Source organism: Pavona decussata, unplaced genomic scaffold (assembly GCF_977016875.1).
Source record: "Pavona decussata unplaced genomic scaffold, jaPavDecu1.1 SCAFFOLD_233, whole genome shotgun sequence".
NCBI lineage: Eukaryota > Metazoa > Cnidaria > Anthozoa > Scleractinia > Agariciidae > Pavona > Pavona decussata.
The window spans coordinates 3131485-3155541 of NW_028145638.1; the positions used below are offsets into that span (position 1 = coordinate 3131485).

The following is a 24057-nucleotide window of genomic DNA, read 5'->3' on the forward strand; positions in this document are numbered from 1 at the left end:
TCTGCCATCTACATGTCCGTTAAGTTAATTCATCTAAACTTGCCATAACTTTTTCTGAAACTGACAGCATTCTAGATATAAAGAATGAACTCACTGTAGCCATCAAGGTTGAAACAACATACTGAGAAAAACAATATTTCTGTATGTATCACTACCCAGAACAATGAGCTATAAAAAAGATTTCTGTTTCCAATGACAGGTCAGTATTGAAAATGAGGCACTTTTGTGGTGGAATTTCGAAACTAGTCAACAGTGTAAGATCCCTAAATATTTTTGGGGTGCCATGCAAATAGCTTTAGTAGAATCTTGACAATCAAACAACAACTAGTGAACTTCAATAGCATTCCATTTACAGATGAAGACTTTTATATTATTGCCTTACAAAAATATATAGTTTTTTGTCAGGTTTCATACATAAAATAACCTATTCATTTTCTTTTTTTTTTTACAGATAAAGTATCAATGTTATTGAAAAGGAAATTGTTATCATTCAAAAGGTCATGGTTCAAATATTTTCGATAACATTTTTTTAATTTATAACAGGAAATGAGTTCTAATTTTTTTATTATTGGTTTTTTTTTTTTTTTTTTTTTTCAGTTTGGTTACTCCATGACAAACTTGTTGCTAACTCAAACCAAAAGCATTAGCACCCCACTAATTTGTACTATAAATTTAACTGATGTAAGGTGTGGTAAAGACACCTAAACCACCACCAGTAACTTAAACAGCTAACATCAGCAGTTGTGTGTTTCCTCTGACAGTCAATTTGTCACAATTGAAAATATGTATATTAATCCATGACCCTAGAGTTGCCCAGCTTAGTATACATGTATAAGAACATAGACTACTTAAATATATTGCCAGAGAGTTCTATGGGCATTCTACCTGATCACAACTTTATAAATTTCTGCAGCACATTTAAACAGTGGTTTTTTTATTACCAAAAATCAGCAGAAGATCAAGGTATTGAACAAAATGGCACGATAATTGGCAAATGCAGTCATGTCAAACTAAATTCTTAACATAAAAAAGCAAACAATAAAATCTAAAGCACAAAAAGCAATTCTTGAAAATCCTAGATCTCCAAACTATTAAACTTAGAAATATCTGAAATAAAGTGTGGGCAAACACTGGAACAAATTTCAACATTTTAAACATTTATATTAATTGGTGTTTAGATCTCAATTTAAACTTTTTAATTCAAATGGATTTCACAAAATATTACGACTGCTTTGAAGTCCAGCGCGCACCCACTTAAACCAAATTTATTGCAATATTCAAAGTGCAACTCAGACAGCCAAGCACATGCCCTTTTTAAATTGGCAGTTTAGCATTTTCCAACCTCGGTAATTGCAAAACTCTGTAAAGACAAACAGCGCTTTTACAACAAGATGTACTGACAAGACTTTCTTCGACAAAAACCGAAGTTAAATTACTTAAAACCCGCCACAAGAAACACCAACTATCATCCATGAATATTAGACAAACAATCTGCATCATGAATATTAATAACTACCAGCAGACTAGTTTAGAAGAACCTATATTCTTCCTTTTACAACACCGTAGCTTGGACGAGGCAAATTTAAACGATATTTAAAAGAGAAACATTTTAAAATGGAAATCTTGAGCTCAGCGGTTTTCGATTTGAGCGAGGAAGAGATTTGTGGTAAAACAAATCGCATCGGCGAGTTGCAAATTTATGCGCTTTTACGTGCTCATTCGAGCGTAGACTTCGAAAACACGCGTTGAAAATGTGCCACTTACGTCGTCAAATGAAAACCCGATCGCTGATTGCAGCGGCGAAACTTACAAACCTATACACGACGAAAACGCAAAAACCTTTCTATTGGAAAACGGTCCATTTGCACAGCTTCCCGTTTCGAAGGCGTTCTATTCCAATGAGACTAATACAAGCAATTTTGTACGCGCTCAAGACAACCTGGAAACACAATACAATGTGCAAATAGGCTTGAATTTAGAAGCCGATGACATGTTACAGACACGGGTAAAGGCCGTTCACATTTTGCCGAAATTCAGAGACAGAGTAAGAATTTGTAAATTTTACATTGGAACGGTGTAATTCTTGGCTTTGGTGTTCGCATTTTGACGATTCTCTTCATATTTAATGTAATCGTTCATTTTCGATTTTAGCGATACATGCGCGTCTGGATTAGGCTCCGTGCCGACACAAGAAACACTCCGTTTGTTCGCAATATATTTGCAACGCCTTCACAAAGAGTTCTCTTTCTTAGTCATTAAGAGCACCTAGCTGTGTTGAACTCAAGGCCAAACAGGCGAGAGATAAGTTATTGTTGAGTCTGGGGCCATTCAATATGATGGAATTTGCGAGGATCATTTCGTCACGTTTCTATTTCAGTTAATTCAAAAATAGGCGATTAAATCTGCGTATGAAAAGACGACCTTAAAAGCCCGCATAACGACGCCAATCACCCAACTGTTTCACAAGAAATCTTCGAATAATATACCCCCAAAAGTTACAGGCTTGTTTGCCTGTAAGAGCGCCAAGTTTCGCTGACTAATTTAGTTGCCGTCACGTTGTCTTCATCTCGCCTTCTCGGGTGACACGCCACAGCCAACCAGCCATCTTTGCAAACTAAGCAGTGCACTTTCACCAATTTTCAACCGAACTTCGCGTCTGACGCAAAAACTACATGAACAAGAATCGAAGCGAAAAGTAAAGAACACAACCACAGTGCAATATTTACCGTTTGCGAGCTTGTTCCGCTAACGCGGGCCAACTTTAGTAGACAAAAAACAGTCCGTCCTATTTTGCTTTCGCTGTGGGACTTCGGGCTACTACGCCTGCGCACACAATAATCGACGATATTGAGGAAAGATTCATGCGATGGCGTCTTGTCTGGGCCAAGATTTACATTACAAAACAGACTACAATAGTGTCAGATTCTCGCTTGATTGCCTCCCACTCAACAAGTTTAAAAAATTCCATGCTTTAACCCTTTCGTATGACCACTTTCGATTTCTCAAAGCAAAATAAATTGCCATCAGCCGTAGTGATGTTTGCCTGAGCGAGTCAAAAATAATAATTAACCACGACACGGAAATTCGATACAACAATACTAGCTAGTTTTCATTTGGGAATTTTCAGCGGAAATGCCAAGTCAAATCCGTCGTTGTTTCCTAGAGGGCTCAAAACCGAAGCTTTAGATAATTTGTACATTAAAGTATTCACCCCCTTTCCATCATCGTTTTCATTTTGCATTTCGAATTAAACGCGTAATTTTTGTTTAAACTCCGCCATTGAGAGGCCTGGTTTTACTCCGTGTGATGTTGCGAAAGAAATGTCCTAATTAAACACGGATCAATTCAAAATCAGTATGTTAACCTCTGAGAATAGACGTCTTTACAGTGAAAAAAATCCGGTTGAAGCTCCCAGCATATGCACACAGCGACCAATGTAATCAAATTAAATAATTTCTACAACAATGTTTTGCAATATTTTTCGTTTTCAACTGTCATCGCAATGATAGAGTCTAGTAAATGCTAGGCAACATTCGATTATCACTGGAATCACACCGCGACCGGAAACGCACCATTAAGCATGTGGGTGCGTTATTTGCGAAGTACGACTTCTCCAATCTGTTTGACCAATATACTCGCGAATGAGTGTACTAACTTAAAACACTTCTGTATTTGGCTGGCAATTTCTTCTAACATATATTTCCATGATCTTTCATCATTATCAGTCGTTGTCAGGGTTTTTTCTCGGTTCTGAATATTAAAGATCATTAAGTAATAGTGCGTTTTGGGAATACAGAAAGAAATAACGCCTATTAATTTATTTTATTTTTTTTACCTGATAACTTTTAGCCGATTTGCGGCGTAAACATTTGTAAGGTACCTGGCTGGTTTCCGCCACTCAAAATTCGCGAAAAATCTCTGGGCGTAAATTATTAAGCGCAAGACACATTCGTCATACCCTAAACTAAAGTACCTGAACTGATATAGAAACAAGTAATCCACTTGAATAAGAGAACGCAAGCCAGACCTGACTTGTGGCAGGATGAACAAATGTCTAATGGATAGAATAATCGCGAACGATTCTTAAACGAAAAAACACACCTTTGAAAAATCGTTTTTTCCCGATGTGTTCGCAGACTAAACGAGCTTCAATTTAAGTTTTTGTTGGCCATCCAGTGACACAAACCAAATTCTTGAGACGCCATTTTATCCCGGCATATCATCAAAAACCCGATTCTCGAGAAAGGTCAGTTTCTTAGCCAATCACAACGCAGAAAAACACACGTGAGGAACATCTGTCAAGTGTAAGTCTCGCCTTTGTTCCGCGACGGCTGCACGCAAAATGTGATGTAGAATTTTGAAAAAAAAAATACGCGTCAAAAACAACCTTCTTCCGCGAAACTAAATTAAATGAAGAAAACGTCCAAAAAACTCTGAAGGGAAGAACATAATATGTGGCAGAATGGGTAAAATAGATAAAGGATCTAGATAAACTTGATTTACAATGTATTTTTCTTCAGTTTGTTTACATTTTTATATTTTGCCGTTTGATTAAAGGAAAACTGTAGCTATTTCATCAGCCACTAGGCTTCTGGGCTTCTAAAGGATGGATAATAGTTCAACAGTAAGCTCGCTATCTTTATAATTCGATGCCGGCGCTGCAAGATAGAAAAGAAATTACTGTATCGCAGACAAATTTAGATGCAAAAATACAAAACGGGTGATCGCTCTTTTAAATTTTACTTTATACTTTATTTATATAAATATATATATATGTATTACTTGTATTTATAGCGCGTTAAGAAGTTTCCATGAAATGTGAGCACAAGAATATATTTTTTACATGTAAATTCCACGTAAAATTATCATTTACATTTCGAAGCCTCTCTTGTTTTGAAAACTGACAAGAACTGAGTCAGTTGAAATTTTATTACCAAGGCAGCAGTTTTAAGTCCTATAAATGTTGATAATTCTGCATTTTTTCTATGGCTATAAACGCAAAGTCACAAACTTGCATAACCGCGTAACACGTCAGAAGAATCAACAGAAACTTAATTTTGCTCACCATTTTTCGTAAATATTCAGTTTACAAGGAAACTTACATGCGACACTCGACAGTCAAAATTAAACTGATAATATTTCCGTCTTCATCATACATCTCACTGTGAATTTGCTATAAATACATATTAAAACTCCAGTCAGTCGGACTCTCGCAAAGCCGTTCAGTCGATGAATCATTTCTCGACTTTTACAAAACATGAGTAGACGGCCAGTAGACCCGTAATTTGAAAAGTCGGCAAACATAGGTGACTCGCCAGAGACTGAGTCGTAAAAATATTTTATTCAGTGTAAATTGATTGATGTTAAGACCTATTTACTCAGTCTAGTTTTTTTTTTTTTCAGCAACAATTTTTAATTTTACTTATCCAAAATTCAGCCGCCGTCTTCGGCTTCATTTGCCGCGGGGATGCAGACTCTTTCATGTAATTGTTGACGTTTCCCCGTAGAAAAACATTCAAACGGTAAAAAGATGGCTCTCTTGTATAGGAAGTATTCTACTGGTCCAACAAAACGAAACAAATTTTGGCGAATACACAATAGCATACTACGTAATCTATAGTTTCCAAGCAAAGAATATTTGTCAGGAGGCGGCCGTTCATGTATTTTAATATTTACCACTAGCGACTTATGACAGTCTGCAATAGTTAAAATGCTGACAATTTTACCATAAAAACTTCCCTGTTGGCCGTCATTTAAGGCTAAAACGTTCGTATATTGACAGGAACGACAACAAAATTAAGACAAAGAATGACTTTTAATTGGTTATAGCGTTCGGGACCGGCAGGTGCCGCCGGAGTTTAGGGATACAATTTGTCAACCAACCTTAAGTTTTTTCAAACCGAACTGAAATTAAAGACTCTTCTTAAAAACCAGCTGTACTCGAGTTTCGTCCAGGCTATGGAAAGCGAAAAAAAAATGCTTGTAAAAAAGCCGTACAAGAGCGCAAATCAATCAGGACGTTTTGCGTAGTTTTGGCACCGATGGTTTGGTAATACTCATGCAGCTGTGACCGTTAAAATCTCGTCGTTTTGAGTCCAAAATACCACAAGACATGTACAATAAGGAAGACGAAACTTGATCAATGATGCAAGTGTGGCGCCAAATGGAGCCCCTGTACTTGACGCAAAGTTTTCATTTTCCAGCTTGGATAGAACCAATCACCGCTAAGAATGCGAAACAGGTGTTTTGTGAATAATATAGTAGAATATCAGCAAGGCGGACGCGGTGAGTTAAATTTCGTGTTCCTCGTTATTAATTTGTCGATTAATCAATGTCATATTGCCAGTTTTATATTACAGCCCGTTAGTCAGTTGAACGCCGAGTAATCAATTTGATGAAACAGGCCCGAATCAAGAATTCAGCAAAAATAATCGTTGTTGGTCATTCTCGACTTGCTTTGCGTGTTATTCCCCGTCAATAAAGCACATAATCGTTCAGCGAATCGTTAACGATACAGTCTGGGTTTTTTTTTTTTTTTTTTTAAGAACCTATTTTATCATGAGAACGTTATTGAACGTTGAGGCTGAGGTCAACTAAAATTTAAGAACCTTCTAAAAACATTACCCAGACTGAGAGTCAGTTAAGATACATTTTTTTGACAAATTGTTTTTGAAATGAATAGTAAAATTACGGGTAAAATAATACATGTAAAACTTTGGTCTGTACAGTCAAATTAGCCGCGCAACAGAGCATGTCGCAAGTAGCTTGAAACCACATTACGGAACATATTGCTCTTTGATTGGTGTCTTGGTCACGTCCATATAGATTTGATTATTGAAATACTATAACCGCTAACTAACTTTTCAGTTCAAACTCAAATTGCCGACAAAATAAGAACGTTTAGCCTCGGCTCCAAAATAAGACGTTCTTATCAAAAAAGAGTATAGTTGTTTCTTTGTTTTGTTTTGTTTCTCATTCCCATTATCTCGGATTGGGCGCTTATTCCTTTTTATCGAGATTCCATAAAAATATTTCGGCGAAGAAAAAACGACCGGAAAAAATTATATGCACATATTTTTCCGCTTTTCCGCTTGACTTTTTTCGCTAAAAAAATGTTCGCCCGTTTTGCGGACTTTCCTTCCCCCACCACCCCCTCCCCCTCCCCGACTATCTGTCCCCGACCTTCAGTGATCTTCGTCATGATCGTCCGATACATCAGCTTGTGTTTTGAAAATGTTTCCTAACCCATATCTGATCTGAACACTGATATTTCTGAAATTCAGCTCGACGTTTTCCAAATCAGCTGGCGTTACAATCGCTAAGTTCGACTGAAACACCTGGAGTAACATTTTGCTTTAACTGTTTCGTGACGTCCAAAACAATTGAAATTAAAGAAGACTAGACGAGGTCCTTCCACGGTAAATTCTGACAAGCAACATGGACAGAAAAATAGCGACAGCGCATAAAGTGAAACGGAAACAAACGACAACCTCCATCGAGGAAAAACCGACAACGACAAGTAAGACCCATTTAGGTGGAGCAGTGAAATTTTGAAACTTAAATCGAAAGATGAAGGAATTACCTGTGTTCTTAAAACAAACACATGAAAGTCCACGAGAGCGCATGCTTGAGCCTTCTTGTCTATTTTAAGATCCTGTGCTTTTTTCTTGAATTTCCAATAAAAGTTTGCATACCTGTACCTGACGGACATCACCACCGCATCCGTGAAGCATTCATGAACAGAAGACTGAGCCGGTTACATGTATTTTTCCAAATCACAGTCCTGACAGTTGAAGGAAGTATTTCGGGAACTGTTCTAGTAGACTGCGAGCAGTCTTTCTTCTCCTGAGTTCTGTAGCGCGCGCGATGGATCTTGCGAGCGGCGAAGCCGTCACTTTGCGCGCGTGATCTGAGAAAAGAAGTACGACTACTCGCAGTCTACTGTTCTAACGACTTTCTTTGAAGATTTTTTGACTGTTTACATCAGTATCATGAGCACGGGATAAGCTCAGTTTAGGAGTGATCTCACACCGCAGTTTTAGCCCACGTGAGCTCGTGCGGTTGATCGCAAGTCACCCAGTGACGTCAATGGAGAACTGACTGTTTTCCAGCTCCGAGTCAGACCTTTACGCTTGTATTGTTAAAAAGTAATGGAGATTTTAATGAAGTTAGACCCTCCGTCATCACTCAAGACGATTGAAAACAACCACGTGCATAACAAAAGAGGAGAATTTTCAAAGCTGGTTTCAGCTCAAACGGAGGTCTTGAATTAAAATGGAGGTTGTCATTTTCGTGTAGTGGTTGACAGGCAACTACGTCCGGTTTGAGCGCTTTGTTCCCGTATATAAAAAAAATGGATGTGGTGGTATACAGGGTAGATTTCAAAAACGGAAGATTTTACACGGTTAGGAGCCTTGTAATGGGTCCTGATCACGTAAAATCTTCCGCTTTTAAATTTAGAAGAAAAAAAAGGTAACGATAGGAAAAACAACTTTTTCGTCGATCGTAACAAGTGTATAATGAACATGTGAAGCGTTTCCGATGGTTTTGTGAAATTCTTTCCAGTGTTTAACAAATCGGCGGAAGTTTTCTAATCTTGTAGACCATAAAATGACGTCATAACAGTGGAACCACGAACCGCAGTTGCGTCATTCTATGGTCCATAAGAGTGTAGACCAAAGAAAATTGCGGTCGATTTGTCAGTTTTACAATAATACGGAAGAAACTAAAACAAGAATACGAGCGCAGTTGCTCTTTTTTCCGTTAAGAAAGCGCGCTTGTTACTCAGAAACATTTTCAAAATATTCTTGTGACCGAATATTTTTGTGACTCATACTAATAGTCCTAAACTTGCAGTTAAAATACTTACTGAATTACAAAAAAGAATTACCCCCCACACCGCCGCCCCCCCCCCCCCCAAAAAAAGACCGTTTTTCTCAGTTAGTCTTGAGCCGACAGTCCAAGAGAATTTGTCCAGCAGATATTTTCCTTTCCAAAATGGCGGACGGTAAGTATCTTATGAAGGGGAAAAATGCTGTCTCATTTTTTAATCTAACTGCGGAGCTTTTTGCACTTATTTTCCTAGAAGTAACTCGGACGAAAGATTGAAACAGTTCTGTTGTACTGTCACTTTCAAATTACGGTTGACTTTTGCTTCAAATTTGTATCGTACTGTTGTTCCTAGTTTGAAAAGTCTCGTTCGTCTTTCGACATTGTAAAACTATGAAGTTGTATGATTGTTTAATTTTTAGGTTACTTAATGTAAGTGTCACAGTACTTTGTTTTGTTCTTCTTTGCCAGCTCAGCCAGAGCAGAGTTTAGAAGAAGTGTTAAAATCTATCAAACATGTGATCCTTGTTCTGTCCGGCAAGGGAGGAGTGGGAAAGAGCACTGTCAGCACACAGATTGCATGGACACTCTACAGTAAAGGGAAAAAGGTTTGCTAAAACTTATTGTTTATTTACAGATTAAGTAACTGATGACTAAAAATTTCCATACCCCTCCCTTGGGAAGTTTTTTTTATTGGATCCCCCCCCCCCCCCCTCCACCCTTCAGGAAATTCCAATTTAGCCTAGGCTGCATTTAATTTAGGTTACGCCAAAGATCTTTGGTGTGTGTTTCCAAATTGCTTAGTGTATTGGCACATGATCATGGTCCTTGGTGTAAAGTAGTGTAAAATGGAAGTAATGGGGTGGGTAATGCCCGACCAAAAATTACTTAATAGGCTTTTGAAACCTTTCACCATTCAAACGAACTGTTTTTGTCCAAAAAGATCCAGGATTTCTCTCTCAGTGTAGGAATTAGGTCTACAGGTGGTGGTCATAACATTAACCAGTTATAGACACTTTGGTGCAGACCTTGGAAACTCTCAGTGTATCTTCGGCATGGGACGTATAATGAATGTAACCTGGTATTTAGCGCCACGCTTTTCTTCAAAAACATTGGCATTTGAGAACCCTCTTCTGCTTGGAATTTTAAAGACCTTCCTTGTGAACATCATGGGTATTTTTGGAAACACATGTGATGTCGTTTAACTGACTTCTTCCTGTCCGCATTGCTCCTTAAAAATATACCATAGCTTGTGAGCCTGATAAAGATTAGAGGCAAGTCTTTAAAAAAAAGTCCACACTCCCCGTACCCATGTAGGCCAGAGTGCATTCTGTGTACGTCCTACATCAAAGTAACACCAAGAGTTTTAAAGTTCAAAATGGAAATTGTTCCTATAATTATAGTTTTTTGTCGCAAATGAAGCACAAACCAATCAGAGCAACATTTCCTGATGAAATCAGAGGCCACATAAGCATGCAAAAGCTCCGGTGAATCTGAGCTAAAAAACAAAAAGCGATTTGAAATGCACATAGGTTAGTTATGCTCTGAGCTCTTCAATAGAAAAATGAAATAAAAAATATATGAAAAACAGATCCTTTGGTTACCAAATATAGTTTTGCCTTGTTCTCTTTGATTTTCCAGGTTGGGATACTAGATGTTGACTTATGTGGACCAAGTATTCCGAGAATGATGAATGTGGAAGGAAATGATGTACACCAGTGTTCTGCTGGGTAAGTATAAAACTCGCAGATACTACAAATTTTGTAATTTCTACAATGATGTGCCATTGCTACAGATGTTCTCAGGAGAATTACTACGGTGTTGGTGAAAAAGGTAAAATAAATCATATGAATACAATGGTCACACTACACAGCTCTGATGTAATTGGCCAGTATGATATGCATGTTCACAGCCATTTCACCCAGGCAGTGGCAGCCACTAACAGGTGTTTTTAAGAGAAGTACTAGGTTAAAAAGGTAAATTAAATAATCTGGATACACAATGATCACATTACAGGCCCTGCGGTATGGCTAGTGCGATACATATTTTCACAGCCAATTCACCAAGGCAGTTAACGTTAAGTTCAAGTTTATTGAAAAATCCAATCAAGAAAAACAAGGAAGTAGACTGGCCCACCGGTAGTGAGTGCTAATCTAAGAGGGCCAGACTTACAACTATCAAAGGATAAAAATTAATTATTATTATTATTATAGTATTTTATTACAATCAAAGACGTTTAGAACCATGGAAAAGGAATTTAGGAAAGGTAAAGAAATCACAAGGAAAAACGAAGAAGTTGAAAATTAACAAGTTATAACTAAGTGATCTTAATATTTAAAATATTTCTCAAGAAATTTGCATCTAGCAGGTTGGCACTTTTTTTTCACTTGTTTTAGGTGGGTTCCAGTTTACACAGATAAAGATCAACGACTGGCCGTCATGTCCATAGGTTTTTTATTAAACAGCCGAGATGATGCTGTGGTGTGGAGGGGACCAAAGAAAAATGGTATTTTCATCTCCAGTCTTGTTACACGATTCTTGAAAGTAAAGAGATCTATTGCCAAAAAAGTTTTTGAGAAAGTCACTTCATAAATTGCACATAAGTAGTTGCCACCCTTGCATACGCAAAGCAACAAATCACTGTACTTTGTCCCAAAAATAAATTGTTGAATCTCTTGCAATTTTTTTTCCAGAGACATTTTAACTGTAAGTTGTGACGCCTGTGTGACAGTGGATATATTTGCAATTTTTATTGTGTACTTAGCCTGGCAACATGGCATTTTTTCAAAAACATTGAATTATCATCATCGTTTAGCTATGGCTTTATAATGGCCTCTACCAGTCATCAGTATTTCTTATGTTTAATGTATTTACTTAAACTGGTTGATGGCAAAAGTATAATCAGGTATCTCTTTGAAGATGGATCCCAGCCTTCTTACACAGTTTTTAAGTTGCTCCAGTGACTGTGTATTAAATGTCATTCAACAATCAATTTTGATTTTCTTTGCTTAGCAATGATCAAGCAGTTTCTATCAGATGTGTGCTGGGGCGATCTAGATTACCTAATTATCGACACACCTCCAGGTATAAACATTAAATTTATTGAGAATGATATATTAATCAGTAAATGACACAGGCATACTCGGAAAAAAATCTGAGTGTTCCTATCAGGAGTCGAACCTAAGACCTTCCGATTACTAGTTCGGATGCTCTGCTACTGAGCTACAGGAGACTCATGGGAGCTAAGGCCATAAAACTAGGTTCATGGGACAAACATCCTGCATACTGCTAGGTTGTTCCGAGTATGCCTGTGTCATTTACTGATTAATACATCATTCTCATTATTTTATTCACCAGGCTTAATATATTCCATCACATTATTTCCATTAAATTTATTTTTACTGTCATTCTTAACATAATACAGCCTATGATTTCAGCCACCCTAAGTTTGCAACCAAGCTGCTTTTCTTCAAGGATGCATCACCATTATCTTTCTAACCTCAACCTTCTTGGAATTGAAAAGAACAGAATTGCGCATTTTTGGAAAAAATGCAACCAAACAGTCCTGTATTCCTCACTGAAGAATGGTCACAGTTAAGGTTATACTTGTCAAAGGGGTTTTGAAGTTTGTGCTGCTATTTAAATTTCACGATATACTTTGTTGGTTTAACATTTTAAAATCACTGCCTTGTGATTACAGGGCTGGTAGTATGTGTCTGTATTGTTTATTAGCGTTTAAAGTACTAGCCGGTTTATTAAGGTATAAAGAACCAGATAACAGACTTCAAATATAGATTAAATCATGTTTGTGTTGTTGTTTAATCCAGGGACATCTGATGAGCACATAACAGTGGTGGAAAATCTCAGAAATTACAACCCAGATGGAGCAATTCTTGTAACTACTCCACAGGTGTGAATATTATTAGTACATCAAACTGAATAATATGTCCTTTATTAAACCTCCAGGGAGGCTTAATGGGTCATGTAAAAGGGAGAGGTTTTATGAGAACAGTCATGGCTTAATAGATTTTTCAAAGTGACCCAGGTTCCACGTAAATAAGGAGGTTGGGTGGGGCCCCCAGGCTGCTGCTCTAGATCTGATACTGCACTTGCATGCTTTGGTGGTTATTCCTCTAATAATAGTAAACTAAGGGAAGTGTGCAAGGCAAAATAAATAAAGGCATTAGCTGTCAGAATAGCATATCTAAGTACAGTGGAACCCCAATTTTACGATCATCGTTCTAACCATATTCCCAATTTAAAGTCCTGGCAAAATTATGTATAAATCTGGAGTTTGTTTACAACAATATCCTGACTAAACGATATGATTTTGCTGTCCCCTTGCCATATTGTAAAATCGAGGTTCCACTGTATTGCAAATATTGCAAAATTGTAATAGACAATGGATGCTCTGGAATAATATTATTTTGTCAGGTGAGTCTATTTAAACAATAGAAAAATGGGCGAAGTTTACTTGGGTCACAGACACAGTTCTTCTGACTACTATCTTGTGGCACTGATTTGAGCTCAGTGCTTACAAGTATTTTTGCTGTTAAATGTGCAGGACTTATTCAGAGGTCCTTGATGAGGGAGGCACTGTTTTGCGTAAATATGACAAGTCTGTTTCGAGACAATCCAGTGGATTTTGAATGCGAAACGATGCAAAACGATGCTTCTAATTTAGACTTCTTTGAACAGTTTGGCTTGTACTTATTGACTCTGTATGTTCTGAGATTGTAATGAATAAATGTTGTTAATTAATATCCTGCAGGGTGTAGCTGTGTCTGATGTGAGAAGAGAGCTCTCTTTCTGCCAAAAAACTAAAATTCCAATCTTGGGTGTGGTGGAAAACATGAGTGGATTTGTTTGCCCTCATTGCAGTGTAAGTTCGTATGATGGGTGTGTTATGAACTCAAAAATAAATTATTCTGCACTATTCTCATCTATGTACATAAATGCAAATCTCACAGTTGCCATTTGTTGTCAATACAATTCTAAATCTCTATTATTTCACAATGTTTCAAACCACAGCAGTTGTCTGATGTCTTTGTAGCACCGGCATCAGCTGACACCAGAGTTGCACAAATAGTTATTGTTTATTGTGTATTTTTGGTAGGAATGTACAAATGTGTTTTCAAAAGGAGGTGGAGAAGCCTTAGCAAAGAATTGTGGTGTTGCATTTTTAGGTAATTCTGATTTCATATTATTTTGTCCAATTTTTTTTATGTTTGTTGTAATTAACAAAATTAATGCCATCCTCCCATCCCAACTTCACTTCAAAACCAAGAGAGGGGAGGGGTGGCGGAGGGGCAGGAGGTCTGAACTCCTTACTTCCTGCATCATTTTTTCCTATAATTTTTTTTTGCCAATTTTGCTGAATAGCTGCATCATGCAAATAGCATTTTCCCAATCCCATCCCCTTTCCTCCATTTCCCACCCACTTCTCTCCTAGTTCCCACCTCTTTTTTCCCAGTTCCTACTCCTCCTCTCTAAGTTCCCACCCCCTTCTCTCCCAGATCCCACCCCTTCTCTCCCAGTTCCCACCCCCTTCTCTCCCAGTTATTACCCCATTATCTCCCAGTTCCCACCCCTTGTCTCCCAGTTCCCATCCCCTTCTCCCCTGATTCCCACCCCCTCATCTCCCAGTTCCCATCCCCTTCTTTCCCAGTTCCCAACCTTTCTCTCCCAGTTCCAACCCCCTTTTCTTTAGTTCCCGCCCCCTTCTCCCCCAGTTCTGACCCCTTCTCTCCCATTTCCCATCCCTCCTCTCCAAGTTTCCACTTGTCATGTCTCCTAGTTCTCACCCCCCACCCCCATTCCCGGAGTCTCCTGGTTACTCCCTACTCTCCTTCTTCCAACCCTTTCTTTTCCATTATTTCTTTTTTTTTTTTTTTTTTTTTTACATACACACAGCTTTATTTTTCATTGGATGTTGTTCTATATTTTGCCTTCTTTTTTTCAGGCTCTATTCCACTGGATCCAAGTTTAGCACAGTCTTTAGAAGAGGGCCAAGCCTTTACAGACTTGTTTCCTAATTCACCAACTCTCAATGCAGTCAATGAAATCACATCCAAATTGTTGGCCATGGAAAGTGATGCGGACCAGTAAATGCCAGACTCTAAGGTTAGAATCATCTTGTACAACATAATAAACAACACCACGGTAAAGTACTGCTCAGTAGCTTTCCTTTGAATGGTCACACTTTAGGATTTCATTCACAGACTCAAACGTCAGAACTACCTTGTGCAGTATAATAAACAGCACCACAGGAAAGTGCTGCTCAGAAGCTTTCATTTGAATGGTCACACTTTAGGATTTCATCCACCAACTCAAAAGTTAGAACCACTTTGTACAGCATAATAAACAGCACCTCAGGAAATTATCTGCTGATTGAAAGGTTATGCACTTGTCATCGGCTATCTGTGGTGGTAAGGGGAGGGCACCCTATGCATGATCGACGTCGCTCAAAATTCATCATCAGGTTGGATAAATTGCCAACAAAACATTAATCCTCATATTATTTGTCATTACAGTGTCAACGACGGAAGGGAAGAGTGCAAATCAACCAACAAGAGGATGGAGGAGGCTAGCAGTGAAAAACTTTCTCCTGCAAACAGCATTTTTGCTGTCCTTTTGCTGTTCAGTGGACGAAAACCCGCTAGTTATGCCATTCTGTCGAATGCAAACGGACTAAAATAAAACACTGTCCACGATACCTGTTTCAATTCTTAGAAAAATGTCATACAACATTCATTTTTTGCATGGCAGAAAATCATAAATGCCTTAACAGCCTTGTTGGTTAGTTTTGGAAGTCAGCAATTTTGCCTGTCAGTATTGGGAATATTGTACGCACTGTTACTATAACGTACTGTCAATGTTTGACCACCAGTACGAACGTAATAAAATCGTATCGCATACACGTTCAGTTTTGACGGCACATACGGCATTAAATTCACGTTCAAAATTAAAGAAATCTACAAAGATATTTTGGGAATTTTACCAGATATGAAGAAAAAAATCGGGATGTATGAAACTTTTGATGAGAATTTCTGGAAACATATTTAGACCATATTTTAGAGATGGTCGTTAACGAAGGGTTCCAACTATAGGGCTTCAACTGGGAAAAAATTGGTGTTGGATAGGTGGTCGCTTATGGGAGGTGGTCGCTTACGAGAGGTGGTCGCACATGGAGGTTCGACTGTATTATTTTGTATCTACAGCCTAGGTTACTTTGATTTCACGTGATTCGTTGCAAAAAGTAAACAGATATGACACATGAAGCCAATCAAAAACCTGTTCTGTGTGTGTGTGGTCTGCATGTGTGTGTGCAATTCCGGTATTTTGCTTATCTAGTGATTGTGAACATATAACATGATTAAATTTCCAGCTTCGGTACTTTTCTGTTCTTAAAAAAATGGGTGCAATGCAAATTCCAAATTATATCTTTGACCTATTAGCTCTAAGAGAAAATAGTCACCACAGATTTGGGTAATTGTCGAGAGTCGAGAGTAACTCGGACGATATACTTAATTAATTCAAGTTAGGTAAAACTAAACAATCGTATTACAGTGCAATTAACAACTGTAGCCGTACCCACGCCCTTACCGTAAAGGTACGGCTACACATATTTAAAAGGCTATGCAATTAAAAAAGATATCGTTCAAGATTTCGTTTTTAAATAAAAATAAATAACAAACAAAAAGGTTTCCTTTTCAGGCAAATAATCTAAAAAAAGAGCAAGGCTGATTTCACGGTCAGGGAAATCAGCCTTGCTCTTTTTTTAGATTATTTGCTTTACAATTTTTTTGCTGATTAGTTCCTTCACTACAGGATCCGGTACTTTTATTTTGTCACGGTGGTCCTTGCAAACACAGTTTATCACTGGTTTTTCCTTTTCAGGAACGTCTTGGTAGATCACCGGGAGCTCATATCCAACGTCGCCATTCAATGTCAGAGCCTGGCAATGAATTTCAATAGCCTCTCTAATTCTTATTTTGAAGGTGTCGTTCTCCCTTACAACAATTGACGAGGAAGAAAGATCGAGCACTCTTAGCTGTCTTAGGTGGTCGCCCACTGCAGTCGTTGACGATCTTGTACTGTTGACATGTTCCAAACGGTCTTGCCGTCTCCCCGATATTCATGAACCTCTTCACAATCCCCGCACTGGATTTTATAGACCACTCCACATTTCTTTTTCATGGGTGTGGGATCCTGAAATCTATTGCTAGGCCCCGACATTGAATCGCGACGTGACGAAACGTCCTACACCACTTGACAAAGATTCCGAGAGGGAATCGAAAGCTTGTATTTCAACATAAATTTTCGATCCTGAAAAGGAAACCTTTTTGTTTGATATAATATGACAGGATCAAGGAACAATTTTTTTTCTGTAACAAAAATAAATAAATTCTTTGAAACCAGAACCTTGCATTTCTTGTAGGTATTCGCCATTTTTGGCTAGAGTTGTTTAACAGTACGAAGGAATATCACGTCACGCTCCACCAGCGCGTGCTATAAACTGACATGTATGTACATGCATATCATCGCGGCTTTCATTTTGCACGTGGTCTTTGCGTGAACACTCAGGTCACGCAACGCAAAGTGTATAAAAAGCGCGCGCAAAGGCAGTCAAAGGGTTTATTGTGTCAGCTCTGGCTTTGAGTTCGACGCGCGTGAAAAGAGCTTCAAAGCAAGAACTACAAAAGATTGGTGAGTATGAAATTAATCTTTGAAGAAAAGCTTTATGTCAACATTTTGCGATAGCTATTATAAAGCCGTTGTGGGAATGCTTGGCAAAGCCTTGCTGAGATCGACTAGTAGGCGGTCTGCGGGTGGTTTGTTTTTTTGTCGCCCTGATGCCGCTGCGGATCAGAGCCTGTCTTCATAACTTTCACGGGTAGAAAAGGGTTAGCTATGTTAGCGAATATTAAAGTTACCAACAAACGAACTATTTACAAAATGCAGTTGTACGATAAGAATTAAAAATAAGAAACGTGTTTATGTCGCGTGACGTTCCTTAAGCGTGACGAAATAATGAACAACGAGCGCACGCAACATTTCGTGTTGCATGTGGCCTAAAGGAACTTTAAGCAGCGACGACCGCAACGCCAACGAAAGCGTCGCTTGAAAATATAACTTCATTTCATTTATACTACCAGGGCCCCCAGGGATACTAGCCTCGTAGCTGAATGGGCTACCCTGGTTAATTTAAATAAAGTTATTTACTCACTTACTTCGCGATTATTTCAACTCGTTAACTTCTTCAGAAACGACGAACTACCCAGGAATCATATTGGTAGGAGTGGCGTTTAAGTATGAATGAAAAATTCACCATGGTGTCTTTGCATTCTCCACAAAATCTGGTCATGTCACGTTGTTGTTTTGCAGAGGTCGGCAAAGAAATGATTCAAAGTTCACATTTTGTAAAACGCGTGTATCGAGCGATTGTTTTTGCTCATTGAACCTATTTTGTTACGGCGTTGTCGTCGCCGTCGCCGTCGTCGTTTCAATTCCGTCATATATCGGAATATTCCGGTGGGGACTGGAATTCAAAGATGAAAAGTTTTGGTGGAGAAGCCAAAGTGTAACTCCGTTGGCTCACTCGTACCCCATAGGATATTCAAACTTTACTCCGCCAGATGTCATTTACTTGTAAAGCGTATTGTGTCGAATATGTACAGACCTTTAGACCGCAAGACAAACAAACTTCAAGACAGCTCTCTGACTTGAATGTTACTTTTTTATGATTATTATTATTTCATTAATTTTAAAAGAAAGGCTTCCCTGTTTCTTGCGTGACTAGATAGGTTGCTCATTTGCATTTATGAGGAAGTGAATTGTTTTGATGATATGACGAGTACAAAGTCCAAAGTCTAAGGCAGGACCGTGATAAAATAATTAAGTGATACTTTTGTCGCGGTTTTTGATTTAGAGGAATTTTAAAACACGCAACGGCCTTTGTAACAGGCGCCCCATCGAGAGTTCAAACGGGGAGAAACTGAAATTGTTTTTACCAACACGATTGCCGTGTTTTACACACGAAAAAGCGACTCTTTGATGAGGCATTTACTCAGGGGGAGGTGATTTTTCATTCGTAGCATGAAGCGAGGAGAGCGCGCGCCCGCTTCCCCTATATATTTCTGGTTTTCTAGCGCCCAATCCCCACTCCGTATTCCGTAACGTTTGAACGAACTCATTTCTCGGTTAAGTCATGCCATATTCCTTCCCCTTTTAAGTTTTCTACTCCACAATTCAAATAGCGGCTTTGTAAACTATCTAGTTGATTGGATAAGCGCGTTATGGTGCTGAAAACAAGTTTAAATTAGTTGCTTGGAAACGAGCTGAACACTAACATGCACGTATCCACGTAGTGGTTTCAGTCACCCAATTACACATTTAGGTTGGTGGAATACTAAAGAGTTTAAAATTAAAGCTTTCCGCACACCAGCCGATTTCTCGTCGAAGAGGTGCAACTTTTTTGTCTGCGCCAAAATCGGATCAGAGAAAAGTATTTCGGCTATCAGCTAGCCGCACTTACAACCGTAAACCACTGTTTGAGGGTCAGCGTTTTTCACTCGTGGTCAACATCGTTTGGCACATTATTATCACTCTTAAGGTTATGTAGGAGGATAAAACATCATTGCAACAAGTGAAATGTACTAAAACAAAGTACAGAAATCAATCTCAGTAAAGAGATGGCTCTTGGCTAGCAAATGTCATTTCGCATGTCGCCAAACTCGAGCCAGACGAGGAATCTTATTCAATTGATCAAATTCGTATTCTTGAACTGCATCTAGCTTGAAATGAAGGCTCTTGCGGAGGAATGTAAGTAAAATAAAATATTTGCAAGTGGAAAGATTCCTCCGCTTAAGCATCGTTTGCAAGGATAGATACAGAGGATAGGCATAACGGATAGGACAAAAAATAACGGCACTTAACGATACAGTGGAACCTCTCCTTACGGACACCTCTCTATCACTTGTTCCCTGAGAGACCGAAATCCATATAAAGCCTACCTCTCTAAAACGGACACCTCTATAATGTGGACACTAATCCTGACCCCTTGGTGTCCGTAATAAAGAGGTTCGACTGTATTAAAAATGCCCGTTTGGCCCTCTGTGATGAACCTAGCGTTGATGATTGACATGTCTTTAACGTCTTGTTATTACAGAGTAAAATGGAAGAGTTTAGGACGGCCGAGGAATTCATCGATTACGTTAAGAAAAGAAACCCCCACGAAGATGAATTTCACCAAGCAGTAGAAGAAGTTGTTCACTCCGTGTGGGAATTTCTTCAGGAAAATCCTGCGTACAACCAACAGAGTATCCTGAAAAGACTGGTGGAACCAGAGAGGGTGGTCATCTTCAGAGTTCCTTGGAGAGATGATAAAGGCAACATTCATGTCAACCGCGGATTCCGTGTTCAGTTCAGCTCAGCTATTGGTCCTTACAAAGGCGGTCTGCGTTTCCATCCCACAGTGAATCTTGGAATTTTAAAATTCTTAGGATTCGAGCAAATTCTCAAGAACAGCCTCACGACCCTTCCCATGGGGGGTGGAAAAGGTGGCTCTGACTTTGATCCCAAGGGAAAAACCGACAGCGAGGTGATGAGTTTCTGTCAATCATTCATGACCGAGCTCCAGAGGCACATTGGTCCGGACACGGATGTTCCCGCTGGGGACATTGGAGTAGGGGGCCGGGAGATAGGGTACCTCTTTGGACAGTACAAACGGATCCGAAACGAGTTCACTGGTGTGCTGACTGGGAAAGCAATCGAGTGGGGAGGAAGTTTGCTTCGACCAGAAGCCACTGGATACGGCTTGATGTACTTTGTTCAATACATGCTGATATCCAAAGATGACAGCATCAAGGGAAAGCTCGTCGCCATTTCTGGGTCTGGAAACGTTGCCCAATACGCATGCGAGAAAGCCACTCAACTCGGCGCCAAGGTCATCACGCTGTCAGATTCAAATGGAACCATTCACGATCCAGATGGCATCACAGAGGAGAAACTTGCGTTTGTGTTGGAGCTGAAGAATGTCAAACGTGGACGCATCCGCGAGTATGCTGAGAAATACGGCGGCGTCACTTACTTGGAAGGACAGAACCCGTGGTCCATAAAGTGTGACATAGCTCTTCCATGCGCGACGCAGAATGAAGTCAGCAAAGAAGACGCTGAGAAGCTGGTGAAGAACGGATGCTCTGTGGTAGCAGAGGGTGCGAACATGCCGACCCAGCCAGAAGCGGTACGAATCTTTCAGAAGAACAAGGTGTTGTTCGCTCCAGGGAAGGCAACGAATGCAGGGGGAGTGGCGGTGTCCGGATTGGAGATGAGCCAAAACAGTCTGCGATCGGCTTGGACAAGGGAAGAGGTGGACGCCAAACTGCAGCACATTATGAAGGAGATTGACCAACAGTGTGTCAAATACGGCAAGCACCCTGACGGCTCCGTTGATTACGTCAAAGGAGCGAATATCGGCGGATTCGTAAAAGTAGCTAACGCGATGATGGATCAAGGACTGGTTTAATAGCCAAATCGTAAAACAAATCTAAAGTTAAACCCTGTTCTCATGTGGTTCAGTTTTCTTCCTTTTGGATAAACTCTAGCAAGTTTACTTTTGTAAGAACGTTCTTTATTTGCCATTATATTCGATTTACCTCAACGGCTAGTTCTGTAGACTGAATCTCATTGTAGTCTAGTTTTCCGCTTTTGTTGGTGAAAGGCATACAAAGCCAAGTGATGTACGGTAGGCCTACGTAGCATGGGTCAGTTTGTGAGTAGAGTCAGGAATCCATGAAGATGTGACGAATACACTTGTGCAGTGTGTGAACGCAATGCGAGTGATAAATATGGCCTTATTTAGACCAGAGTTGATTATATGTTGTATTGTGATTGTTTTTCCTTTTCTCTGTAACCTGTAGGTTATTTCTGGAAGAATTATCACAGCCAAGAAACCGACATCTTTGACGTCCTCTCAACTATTTGAAAGTGAGTTCGAGGGGAAACAAACCTTTGTCAGGGTTAATGTTTAAATATTTCACCTCGGGTTTCGAGCACTGAGCTTGCCTATGTTCCACGAATTCTATGTTCCACGTTTAAAATAGATGTCGCACTTTTACCTACGGGTGGAGTCGAAAAGAAAGGCAAGTCGACCCAATATGTCGCCAAATACAAAACTGTTGAACGTAATTTCTGCAATTTCTGATTTTGGGTACCTTTATATACGACAGACCTTTTTGTCGTTTTCATATGACTTCATGCTTGACAGAATTATTTGTGTTTTAGTAAGAATTTAGGGTGGGGGACGCTTTGTGATGTCTATCATACAATTTATGCATCTCATTAGCGTGCATATCTCATATCACATATCTCATTCCTCCATGGTTAACACGTTATAATTGAGAAGGAAATGTGACGGAACATAACCGTCCGTAAGCTCCTCCAACAATTTTTTCAGTAGCTCTGATACCCGATGTCCGATACTGCTCCTCGCCCAATTAGATCCCATTCTTTGCTTGCTTCTCAGTCTGAACAAAATCATCTTTAGAAGATACGAGTTTATGAATTCATGATATGACCTTAAACTGCTAAGAAATTGAAGTTCTTTGCACGCAGAGTATGCAAAGTCAGGAAAAAGTCTGTGGGTCGGGGTTGTGTACAAGTGACTTGTATATTGTGTAACAGGCGTGTACTGGGGTGTTCATTGCGCTAAATAATCATTTCTCGGCCAAGGTAGTTGATCAACTAACCCGCATAAACACATGGCAGAGACGGACTAATTAACAGGGCTAACACGAGTACAATAAGTTGAAAAAAGAAAAAGACTGAACTTGCTCAAATAAACGAACATTCGACTGAAATTGCATATCCGGAGAACCAAACAGAAAACATTCAATCTTTTTCTTGTCCGAAGCCAGAAACCATTTCTCTCCCAGTAAGTGGGCAGCAGTGGTAAATGAAGCAATACGATGAGCAGCATACATTGGACAGTACAAAAAATAGTGCTTAACATCTTCCACAGGTGCGTTGCAGTGAGGGCACACCCTAGACCCCCCCCCCCCCCCCGTTTTATTTACATGTAGAAGGCATGAGCTGAAATCAACCTCCTTCAAAAAAGGCAACTTCTTGTGACGTTCTTCTTGCATTAGTTCTTTAGTTTTACCGCCACTTTTAAGTGTACCAATGCCTAAGGGTGTGATTTCAAAATCCCCATTTCGATGTTCTAGCAGTTCATCTGCGTGTGATGTAATCACCTGTTTTGTTTATCAACAGAGTTGATAAACAAAGGTAAATTGGTCACTGTAAAGAGATTCGAGTGCTGACGTTTCGAGCTTTAGCCCTTCGTCAGAGCGAATTCCTGGAAAGGTCAGCACTCGAATCTCTTTAAGAAGGACAATTAGAAAATGACGAACTCAAATCACGCACATCTGTTTCGTTTACTTAGCACTCATGGCCAGTTAATAAAGAACAAATGTTATCATGATCACTAACCTTTCGAAGGAAGAACAAATTAAAATTACATATGCTTTCACCTTCGCCTTCATAGGCCTTAGGTTATAATTACGCTGTTATGATAAGGAGCCACTGATTTCAAAGATGACGTTGCAGGTTTTCATCCCGTCTGGAGACTGGTGCCGAGGTTTAAACTCTTCTCATTGTAAATGATAGACAATAAACCATTTCCGAGTTTCTCTGAACCTCAGTATGAAAGCGAGGCTAAGTGCAAAGTTTTTGTTATAAAAATTAGTTTTCATTCATATGCAAGCAAAACTAATTTTTGTATGAAAAGTTTTGCACTAAGCCTCGCTTTCATAGTGAGGTTCACAGCAACTCGGAAATGGCCTATTGTCAGGCTGTAAAAGGACTCCCTTAGAGAGATACCAAGAATCTTAAGAGACTTGACTTGACTTAACCTGTACTGTTAGCGTACACTACGAGTATAAAGATATAAAAAGTGAGCGAACAGGAGAGCGCCCGCGTGCTGTCCTGATTAGACTAGGCGTGGCCGCACAGCATTGCATTACTTTTTAAATTTAAAAAACAATGCTAATTATGATTATTATTATTATCATCATCATCATTATTATTATTACATAATAATAATAATAATAATAATAACTGTTCATTCACAATTTTAAGAAAAAGTGGAAAGAAGAAAAAAGAGGTTACCCTTTCTAGTTTATCTCCTTGAAAAAACAAAAAACGCTCAGTAACTGAGATAGACCCATA

General features: G+C 39.2%; 3 protein-coding genes across 5 annotated transcripts in view; 2 read left to right on the plus strand and 1 right to left on the minus strand.

The window, feature by feature from the left end:
* LOC146458410 (uncharacterized) overlaps window positions 1-8014 on the minus strand; it is a 37950-nt gene extending 29936 nt beyond the window's left edge. The window contains exon 1 of one of the 3 annotated variants that reach the window (XM_085090908.1): window positions 7695-8014. In XM_085090908.1, the coding sequence (XP_084947034.1) occupies window positions 7695-7711 (17 nt within the window). In that variant the 5' untranslated portion in view covers window positions 7712-8014. Of the gene's footprint in view, window positions 1-2726; window positions 2877-7694 lie in introns of those variants that run through there. The other 2 variants (XM_085090909.1, XM_085090910.1) reach the window with 2 other exon arrangements.
* Window positions 8015-8983: 969 nt separating this feature from the next.
* LOC146458411 (cytosolic Fe-S cluster assembly factor NUBP2 homolog) lies at window positions 8984-15748 on the plus strand. Its single transcript, XM_085090572.1, has 10 exons — window positions 8984-9007; window positions 9301-9437; window positions 10471-10559; window positions 11226-11335; window positions 11842-11913; window positions 12657-12739; window positions 13601-13711; window positions 13946-14015; window positions 14792-14952; window positions 15363-15748. Exons 1-9 carry the CDS (start codon window positions 8998-9000, stop codon window positions 14935-14937), a joined length of 828 nt encoding a protein of 275 aa, XP_084946698.1. The 5' UTR covers window positions 8984-8997; the 3' UTR covers window positions 14938-14952; window positions 15363-15748.
* A 1679-nt stretch (window positions 15749-17427) lies between these two features.
* Window positions 17428-21786, plus strand: LOC146458412 (uncharacterized). Its single transcript, XM_085090665.1, has 2 exons — window positions 17428-17538; window positions 20000-21786. Exon 2 carries the CDS (start codon window positions 20006-20008, stop codon window positions 21353-21355), a length of 1350 nt encoding a protein of 449 aa, XP_084946791.1. The 5' UTR covers window positions 17428-17538; window positions 20000-20005; the 3' UTR covers window positions 21356-21786.
* Window positions 21787-24057: the final 2271 nt, after the last annotated feature.

What these genes read in the sequence shown, in the direction of transcription:
- LOC146458412 (XM_085090665.1), top strand. Translation starts at nt 20,006, where the DNA reads ATGGAAGAGTTTAGGACGGCCGAGGAATTCATCGATTACGTTAAGAAA.
- LOC146458411 (XM_085090572.1), top strand. An exon ending in TCTACAGTAAAGGGAAAAAG is followed by an intron (nt 9,438 to 10,470) that starts GTTTGCTAAAAC and finishes TTGATTTTCCAG; the next exon opens with GTTGGGATACTAGATGTTGA. An exon ending in TTCTTGTAACTACTCCACAG is followed by an intron (nt 12,740 to 13,600) that starts GTGTGAATATTA and finishes AATATCCTGCAG; the next exon opens with GGTGTAGCTGTGTCTGATGT.